Source organism: Manis javanica, chromosome 17 (genome assembly GCF_040802235.1).
Source record: "Manis javanica isolate MJ-LG chromosome 17, MJ_LKY, whole genome shotgun sequence".
In the NCBI taxonomy this organism is placed as follows: Eukaryota; Metazoa; Chordata; class Mammalia; order Pholidota; family Manidae; genus Manis; species Manis javanica.
Window position 1 is genome coordinate 9,556,158 of NC_133172.1, and position 10,010 is coordinate 9,566,167.

Sequence of the window (10,010 nt, forward strand, 5' to 3'; positions counted from 1 at the left end):
AGTGATTGAGACCTTTAAGGGGGACCCTTTGTGAGGGCATCTCAGACCATTCATCACATCTTTGCTTTGAATGCATGAACTGTGGAACAATAAATAAAAACAGTGGCTAACTAACATTTACCCAGCAATCACATGTGCCAGGCCCTGGTCTGTGAGCTTCACAAAAGAGAACTCTTAATCCTCACATGAGTGTTAGAATCATCTCCATTTTACAAATAGGGAAACCGAGGTATGGAGCCATTCAGTCACTTAGCTTGGGTTACATAGCAAATAAGTTTGTAGGTTGGGATTTGAACTTACGCAGCCTGATAAAGAGTTTACCTCTTAAACACTTTACACTTAAATATATATATATATTAGTTTTGAAAGTGTTGAGGTTGTCATAATAGGGGGAAATTCAGAATGTTACGGAACTCTCATATTTATCTTGCAGGGTAGTTAGGTTTTTTATTTTGAATGACACATTGGGGTAAAACTCCGTAAGTTTTCCAGTACTGAGGGGCCCTTAATGTCTTAATGTGGCTCTAGGTCTGTAGTTTTCCCAAAGGGTTTTGGGGCCACCTCCAATCTCCCCCAGAGCCACTGGATTACAGAATTGTTCCTCTGGAAAGTCCTGTTCCCTTAGACGCTCGTCCTCTAGAAAACCCCTCAAATCCTGTTCAAAACCCACGTCAGGGGAACAATGTGCTCTTTGTGGAGACGGTCCCTTCGCTTTCCTCATATTCTCACAAAGGGGTTTTCAATTTTGCTAAGCATTTTTAAGAGGATCATATGGTTTCTCTCCTTGAATCTGTGAATGTGGTGAAGCGCATGAATAAATTGTCAATTCGAAAAGAACTGTGCATTCTTGGGATGAACCCAGCTTTGTTATCACACAGCTTTCTTCCACTGATGTGCCAGATTTAGTTGCTAATATTTTAAGACTTTTGTATCTACATTCACATGGAAGGCTCGCGCATAATTTTATTTCATATCTGATTTGTGGTCATCGTCAAACTAGCCCTTCAAATCAGTTGGGCAGTGGAGCCTCTTTCTTTAGTCTCTGGAGGTGCGGGCATAAAATTGGAATGTTTGGTAGAATTTGCCCATAAAACCACTGGGGCCTGGTGTCTTTTCTATGTATGGGGTACACAGCATGAGGGCAGGAGAGAATTCCTCCAAGACAGGAGAAATCGTTTCTAGCCACCATCTCTAAAACTGAACGGGGTGCAGAGGAGTCATAAACCCACCCACTACATTCTTCCCTCTTAGGTGTGAGATGTGTCACATATAGGTTACGAGCTCTGCAATGTTGCCATTCTCAGCACCTACGGCCCACGTGGGAAAGGGAGATGGGGTAACTGAGAACTCAGATTCTCTGGTGTTCTCTTGATCACTGGAAGATTTGCAACCAAAGTCTTCTGTTAAAAAGGGGAGTGGCCTAGAGAGATGCAGAAGCCATGTGAATTCTTAGAAACAGAGTGGTCGGGCCTGTGACCAAAGATTTCCTGACAATTTCAGGGATGCCGGAAATGGGTTCTCTTCTTCTACCTGAGTTGTTCCGGAAAAACCTGAGATGTCCTCATCTGTCCCAGAGTGAGTCAGGGACTCACCTGAGGTCACAAAGTAAAGTGAGGGCCAAGCCTCACCTCGTCCCACCTTCTGCAAAGCACTGGGGCTGCCGGATTCGGCCTTGAGCCCCGTGCTGCCCCCTCACTCACCTCCCGGCCGGTGAGGATGTGCCGGGCCAGCTTGACTTTGGCAAAGTTGCCCTTCCCGATGGTCCTCAGCAGGCGGTAGTTGCCCACGTGGGGCTGCTCCTCAGGACAGGAGGCGATGGAATTCCGGCAGCGGGCACCCAGGGAGCGGCTGGACCAGGATGGTCCCTTGTCTGAGGAGCGGCCGCTGCCCAGGGTGCCATGCTGGGTGGGGAGACAGGGCGTGAGCTGAGGGCAGTGGCACTGTGGGCTGGGGCGGTTCAGTCCCACTGTGGCTGCTGGCCCCCCTGTGGCCCTTTCCAAGCCCAGGCCAGAGAGAAACCCAATGCCTCTGAGTCCCCCATCTCTCTCTCTCTCTCTCCCCAACAAGATGTCTCCTCGAACAGAAATGCCAGGACCCCCAAACTCTGCAGCACTCACCCCATGCCAATGGTCACCATTCGCAACACTCTATTTTAGCTGTCACTGTCCCCATCCAGTCCCCCGAATGCCACTCCAAACCCACACGTCAGTACTGTCTTCCCTGTTTACTGCCCCGAACATTTTCTTCCAATTGCTACTGCCCCAAATTCAGCTCCAAACACTGACTTCTATTTTGCCCAGACGTTCTAGCCCCGCATTGTCACCGTCCTTTGGTGGAAAACACTGTTGTTTCCTCCATGGCCCCACCCCCCACCCCCACCCTGTGAAATCCCGCTGCTCTGGCAGCACCCTGCCCTACTGTCTCCCATGCCATCGGTCCTATCTGTCCCCCACGTTCTGTTCCTGACGTCTTGTCCCTCCCGGGCCTCTCTCCCCTGCAAGTCACCTGCCTGCCCGCCCCAGGCTGCCCTGTCCTGATTGTGAGCCCCAGGGACTACGCCTCCCTTTCAAGGCTGGGGCCCAGGGTGGGGGCGATAAACACAAGCAGAGGCCCCAGCCAAGAGGGCTCTGCTCAGACCCTGGGCCTTTCCCAGGGCTGCGGGTGGGAAGCTGGAGGACAAAGGGAACCAAGGAAGGAAGCGAGCCAGGTGGGCAGCGAGATGAAGGCCTCGGGCTGCTCCTTGAAGGGAATCCACCAGGCCAGTTAACAGTGATGATGGCCAATATTTAATGAGCTCTGGCCATGAACAGGTCAGCATCCCCATTTTACAGGCAGGGAAACTGAGGCCCAGAGCCGGGATCTGAACCCAGTCTACCCAGAGTGGATGCTCTTCACTACCACCATACCAGAAGGCTTCACACACCTGCATCGTGTGTATTAAGCAGCTTTTACTGTGGGCCACATCCTGGGCTAATAAGTACCTCATTTACATTTAGTTCCCACAGTAGCCCAGTGAGGGCAGTGTGCCTGCATCCTTGTATTCCAGAGGAGAAACTGAGGCTTGGAGAGAGAAGGCTGCGTCAAGGTCACACTGTTCAATTCACAAGAGGCAGAAAGATAACTGCCACTGCTGAAGTCCTGACCCTAGGCAAGCCACCCTCTGAGCCTTCCCCCTGGCCTCCAATGCGGGTCCAATCACAATCGCATTCTCCAGACAGGGGTCCTAAGGCTGAGGCAGGCTAAGTACCTTGCCCAAGGTCACGGGGCAGATGGAGCACAGTGCCCAGAATCCGAACCTGGGCCTGCTGACTCCTGAGCACTGACTTCTTTCCCACATCACACTGGGCTGCTCACAGCCTCAGGTCTCCGGACTGTGCGAAGGGAGGTGGAGAGTCTGGCTGGTAAGGACTCTGATTCCCACCAAGATAAGGGCTTGAAGAAGAATCTCTATTAAGTAGCACCAGGGGAACCAACTGGGGGAGGGCTGGCACCCACTGAAGGCAGTGTAGCTAAGGGATCCCCTCCAGGGGCGGCTGGGGCAGTAGGTGACAAAGTCCCCAGGGACTGGGGGTGGGAGCTAAAATTGGCTGGTACCACCAGCTGGCCTGGCTCCCACCTGCCTGCCCGGCTGGCACCCCAACACTGGGCCTGTTGCTAGGGAACCTCCAAAGAGGCTGGGCGATGGGGACCTGGAACTTGGGGTGAAGGAACATGACCCCACATGGCTGTTGTAATGGTAACTAGGTGGCAGGGCAGGGGGTTCTGAACTCTGATTCCAGAGGGAGAGGTGACCCCTTGCCAGGACTGACAAGCAGGTCTTACACATTAGTTGGCACAAGGGGATTAGCCACCCTCCAATCTCCATGATGCACAAACCTGAACAACAAGAGGAGGAGGAAGTGCTTGTGGGAACCCCATTTTACAGATGAGGAAACCAAGGCTCAGAGAAGTGAGGTCACTTGACTGAGGTCACGCAGCTAAGGAAGGACAGAAACTAGATTTGAACCCATGCTTATCTGAATAATCAAAGTAGTACTATAGTAGTAATAATAATAATGGCAGCTACAGTGTGCCTGGCCCCATGCATCTTACTCATCTCCTCTGCTCTCTGAAACATCCCTACCAGAGAGAGGCTATCATCAACTCCACGTAGAGATACAGAAACTGAGGCTTGGAGCAGGGAGAGGATCTGCAAGTTCACACAGCTCAGATGACAGCCCTGGGTTAAGAATCCACAGCAGTCTGACTCATAGCCACAGTCACAACAGCAAACACGTGTGGGGCAAGTTCTATGTGCCAGGCCCTACCTGTGTCACTTCAAGTATTCCTCTGAGGGGCTCAAGTGATCAGACCCATTTTCCAGGGCAGGAAACTGGGGCTTGGAAAGCAAGAACCAGTAGTCTGAGGGCACAGGGCAAACCAGCTGGCAGAGCTGGCCTCTGAACTCAGGCTGGTGGGTTCCCTGGTACTTCCTGTAGTGGGGTGGTGGGGGGATCTCATGGGAGACCCCAAATCAGAGTCTGCCCTAGGGTACAATGGACAGAGCCACGTCGTGATGGTGGCAGTAGGGATCTCCGTGAAGGAGGGTCCTGCAACACGGCAGAGATAAACCTCTCTGGTGGGGCTCCAGGGTTGAGGATGGCGAGGAGGTGTGGTCAGGGACTAGGGGGAAAGGGAGAAAGCCAGGGAGGAGTTTGGCATTGGTTGGTAGGAGGGTCTAGGAGTACTGAGAGTGATCGGGAACCAGGGAAATGGAGGGGGTGTCTCCCCAAGGTTGTTCCGGGCTGTGGTGTTGGGACAGGGGGCCTGGGAAGGGTTGAAGTCAGAGGCCAAGGATCCTTGGGCCAGGGGCCTGGGTGTTGAAGAAACTCCTACAAGTCAAAGAAGGGGGTTTCTAGGTGCAGTCCTTAAAACCAGAGAAAGATCCGGGGCCTGGGAGTCCTGGGGAAGAGGTTTCCTGGGGAAGGGGAAGATGAAGAGGAATACAGGCTGAGCCGTGTAAGGGTCAAGAAGCCTAGAAACTTGATGAGAAGGCTTCCAGAACACAGACCCCAAGAGAAAAGGGCTTACAGCCAGGGCGAGACCAGAGGCTTGGAGCCCAAGGGTCTTCTGGAAGAAGGACCTGGGGCCAAGCCTGGTGAGCTGCGGAAGAACTCCAGAGCTGAGGAAGGGGCATCGCTGGGAGGCCAGACCCCAGCAAGCAGGAGGGAAGCCCTGAGGCAGAAGGCATAGGAACCTGGAGACCTAGAGGAAGAGACGGTGTCCTGGGAGGAGGTCCTGGCCTGGAGGGGATATAGGGGCTGGGGGCTTGCGGTGGGAGCTTGCCTGAAGCTGAGGAGTTGATATAGGGAGGATGAGGCCTGGAGTCAGACTGGTCCAGGGCCTAGAATTCTAAGACTGGGCTGGATGGAGGCTTTGAAGTTGGAGGCCAAGGCTTCCTGAGAGAGGAAGAGACCAGAGAGATGGGGAAGATGGCTGGGGGGCCCCAGGTGCTGGGAATCAAGGGGCAGGGCTGCTTGGGAGACGGGGACCAGGCCTGGGAGTGGACAGACCTTGAACAAGATGCAAAGGGCCCTGGGCCCAGGAAAGGTGAAAACCAGCTTCCCGTGAGGGGGTGCCCACAGGAGCTGGGAGGATCCTGGAGGGGTGGAGGGCTGGGAATGAGAGAAGGGGGGCTCCTAGGTAGCCAGCCACCCAGATCCAGACTGGGAAGGTCGGAGTCAGAAGCAGGGCTGGGCCAGGCCTTCCTGGGAGAGGGCCAGGGCTGGGCCTTGGGGTCAGGAGCCCTGCAAAACCGGGAGGGGGCAAGTTGTCGGATGCCCGTGGCTTGGAGGGGGAAGGGGCTTAAGAACACGCCGGGGAAGGGAGGGGCTCCTGGAAGGCAGGGGAGGGGGCTTCCTGGAGGGAAAAGATCCGAGCGGAAGCGGTCTGCAGAGGGCAACAGAAGGGTCCCTGGAGAGGGGTGCCCCCAGGGGTCGGGCTGAGCTGAGGAGTGGGGGAGGGTGAGAGGCCTGTATGTCTGGGCAGGGGTCGGGAGGTGGCGAGCCGGGCCGGGCTTGGGAATAAGGGTGGGGGCTCGCGAGGCGGGAGGGGCACAGCAGGGTGAGCGGTTCGACGGCTGCACTCGGCCGGGGCTCCCCAAGGGGCCGGGCCCCACTCACCGTGTCCGAGTTCCGATCGTTGCCCGGGGCCAGCGCCGTCCGCGAAGACATTTTCTCCGGGTCCCAGGAGACTGGGCAGCCGGGTGGGGGGGGCGGGGGTCCCGGGGTCCCCGCTCTTCCCCTCCCCCCCCGCCGGCCTGAGGACGCGAGCTCAAAAGCTGGGCGCCGTGGACACCAGGGTTCGCGCCGCGGGAGAGGGGGCAGGGCGGGGAAAGATAGGGGACGCCGACGGTCCTAGTGGCCCCGTTCAGTCGGGGCCCGGGGCGCCATGGGGGCGGCGGGCTGGTGGGCTGGCAGGCGGGGGACCGGGAGGGGGCGCGGAGCCGGTCCGGGCGGCGGCGGAGGGGCCGAGGAGGGGCCGAGGAGGAAGGGACGTCAGGGGGAGGGGAGGGCGGGGCGGGGCCGCAAAGACTCCGCCCCCTGCCTCCGGCCCTTAAAGGCGCAGGCCCTGACGGGTCGGGGGCTCTGGGGGCGGAGGCAGGTCCGGGCGCGTTGCTGGGGAGCATGTTCTCACAGAAGGGCAGAGACTCACCCGAAGGGAAAAGAAGAGAAACGCCAAGGCAGAGCGCCAGAGACGCAGAGATAGACACAAAAAGAGACACAAAGAGATGGAAACAGGCCGAGAGAAATGCAGAGGCACAAAGAGATGCAAAGAGCCAGAGGACTGAGAGACACAGAAAGACGGAAAGAAAGACACACACAAAAAAACTTTGGGAGATACAGAGAGGACACAGACACAAAGAGTGACAAAGACCGAGAGACCCACACGCGGAGACAGAGAGACGGAAAGAGACAGAGATACGCAGAGAGGAGACACAGAGACCTGTAAAGGGAATGAAGACAGTGCAGAGAAGCGCCCAGGGGGAGAACCAGGCAGACGGCGCAGTCCACATTCTCCCACCCGCCTGGCCCACCCTTCCCCAGGCATGGGGCCCAGGAAGCTCTTGGGGACATGAGCTAAGGGTGCTGGGTGCACGGTGTGCTGGGCAGAGCTACTGCAGAAGGGTGGCTAACCTCTCCAGCAATGCTGCCTCCCTCCTTCCAGAAAACTCTGGACCCCAAGGCTGTGGGCTGCAGTCTCCTGTTCTCTGCACCTCAGCCAGGGTCTGAGTACTCTTTCTGTCCAGCTATGTGGTTAGGGCAGGCATTTGCCCTTTCTGGGCCTCAGTTTCTCAATCTATAAAGTGGGAGTGGGGGAGTTCCTGCCGGTTGCCTTCCTGGCCAGGCTGAAGCAAATGCAAAGGAACCCTATGCAGGTAACCACCTGCAGGGCACGGCTGCTCTCCAGTTGGACAAAATGAGACCAGAGAGGGCAAGGGCTTTGCTGAGGTCACACAGTGCTGTGGGGACCCTCCACACCTTCTAGACCAGGAATGAAAGAAAGAGGGGTATTGCACAGTCCTGGCCCCAGAATTACCCAGCCCTTGGATGGAGTCCGTGGCCTGTCCCTGTCTGTCTACCATCTTCCACATCCTCAGTTTTCCTTCCTATAAAATGAGTGTGATGATAACAGCAGAGTGTTGGAGCCGACTGTTAAAGTCTCAGGAATTTTAAAACTGGTTGTTAAACTGCCAGTATTAAAAATTAAATAATGCACATACAATTAAGTAAATCATATTTACAACAAAGGTAATAAATCCTCATCACATCCTAATTATTTTACTGCATTTTCCTATTACCTGTGATCCTGAGGTTATTTACATCTATGGTATCTGCACAGTGAAACTACTGTAAAATGGGCTACTGCACGTCTCTTCCCCCCAAAAATGCTTTCAATGATGTCACCTTGGTAGGTTGAAATAGCCATGGTGGGAATATTTATGCCCTGGAAATTGGCAAACACTACAAATCAAGGCTCCCCACCCCTCATCTCCCAGAGAGCTGGTTGTTAAACATTTATATCACATTGCTGGTTGATACTACCAGCTGCATAGACTCACAGAGGCTTCCTTTGTGCCAGGCTCTGAGCACTTTATCCTTTCTGCCACCCCATGAATTTGGACCATCATTATCAACTCCAGATGAGGAAACAGAGGCCCAAGAAGAAAAATCACATGTTGCTGAGAAGCAAGGCTGGAATTAGAATCCAGGTGCCTCCAAACTCCAGAACCTGGGTTCCTAACCACAGTGGTTTCTTGTCTCTGAATAATAACAGCAGCAACTTCAGTCTGCAAAAAATTAATGAGACTATAGAAGTGAAGTGCCTCACATAGAAGCAGATTAGAACTTCTTAAGTGGGTGACATTACTATTATTATTCAGCAAATGGGGCTCAAGGAGTCTCAGGAATGGTGGGAGGCAGAGAGGGAGGAATTCAGAATGGTGTTCTAGAAGCTTTGAGAGCCCAAGGGCTCTGCGGGGTGAGGAGTCGGGTCTTGGAGATGGGTTGAGCGGGGTTGAGTCACCAATCCCTTCCCAGTCCTTGCACAGAAAACTGCAGTTCTCCAAGGCACCACACGGGAGCAGCAGACCACCTTCCTAAACTTGGAAGCCCACCGCACTTTAGGGCCCACCCAGTCTACCCCATCCCCAGTACTGTCGCACCCCATTTCCCCCACCAGGGGATTGAGGCTTAAAGAGGGGAAGGCCACAATGCGGATGAACCTTGAAAACAGTATCCTTAGCAAAAGAAACCCAACACAGAAGACCACCTTGGTATGATTCCGTTTACATGAAATGTGAGAAATAGGTAAATCCCTGGGGCTGGGAGGAGAAAGGAATGGGGAGTGACTGCTACCGAATCACAGGAGTTTCTTTCCGGGGTTACAAAAATGTTCTGGAGTTAGTGGCGATGGCTGCCACAGCCTTGTGCATATACTAAAAACCACTGAGTTGTACACTTTAAAATTAAGGGTGAATTTTATGGCATGTGAATTATACATCAGTAAAAAATTAAATTTAAAAAAAAAAGAGTACCAGCAGTGGTCACAGCTCATCACAAGCCACTTGGTTCCAGCTCAGGGTACCTTCTGATTACCAGGGCTCCATGCTGACCTGGGGAGGACATAAGCCTGTCCCTCCCTGACCCTTCGCCACCCAACCATCCCCTCCCCCACAACCCATTGTCTGGCAAATCCAGTCCTTGAACTGAGGCCTTCAGACCTTGGAATCTGAACCTCTGACCCACTTCTCCCAGCCATCATGTCTCTGAAGTCCACCCCTGAGCCCAGCCCCTGACCCTAATGCTGGCCCTAACCCCAATTCAACCATAACTTTGCCTAGGCAAGTGACCACGCATCCCAGGGCCTGGGATGCTGTGCCTGAGCCCCTGAGAAGCCTCCTTAACCTAACGCGGAGCCTTAAAAATGCCCCTAATCTTGCATCTAACCTTACCAATACCAACCCATTCCCAGTCCCAACTGCACCCATCTCTGTCTGCGACTTCCAGTGCTTAGTTTTGACCTATTAACATTCATGCATTAGTTAACGACTCTTTATTGAGCTCTTACTATGTGCCAGGCACACTTCTAGGGATGTGAAGATGAAAAAGGTAAGCAAAATGTGCTTTGAGTTTATATCCAAGTGGGAGAGTCAGAGACTCTGCAAGGGAGAGAGAGGAATCCAATCCCTTGAGATTCTAGAAGGTACTACAAAGGGACTGACCAATCAGAGCCATGTGCCTGGGGGGCGGGAAGGGTGCAGGGGGTCTAATGCTGTGGCTGGCCAGGGTACCCCTTCAAGAAGGGACACTGGAGCTGAGATCAGGATAACTACCGGAAGAGGGGACCATGGAGAGACCTGAGGACAGGGGCTTTTAGGCAAAGAGAACCACACTTCCAGGGCCATGCTGGGTGCCACCCCCTTAGGCCTCTCATCCCAGCCTCTGGGCCCAGCAGAACCTTCCTCAATG

At 54.2% G+C, this 10,010-nt stretch overlaps 1 protein-coding gene across 3 annotated transcripts in view; it reads right to left on the reverse strand.

Moving 5' to 3' along the window:
- MARK4 (microtubule affinity regulating kinase 4) overlaps positions 1-6,514 on the reverse strand; it is a 28,049-nt gene extending 21,535 nt beyond the window's left edge. Inside the window, exons 1-2 of one of the 3 annotated variants that reach the window (XM_017650382.3) lie at positions 6,162-6,513; positions 1,701-1,901 (exon numbers count right to left, since the gene is read on the reverse strand). In XM_017650382.3, coding sequence (XP_017505871.3) covers positions 1,701-1,901; positions 6,162-6,212 — 252 coding nt within the window. In that variant the 5' untranslated portion in view covers positions 6,213-6,513. Of the gene's footprint in view, positions 1-1,700; positions 1,902-3,876; positions 3,934-6,161 lie in introns of those variants that run through there. The other 2 variants (XM_073226534.1, XM_017650383.3) reach the window with 2 other exon arrangements.
- Between the last annotated feature and the right edge of the window lie 3,496 nt (positions 6,515-10,010).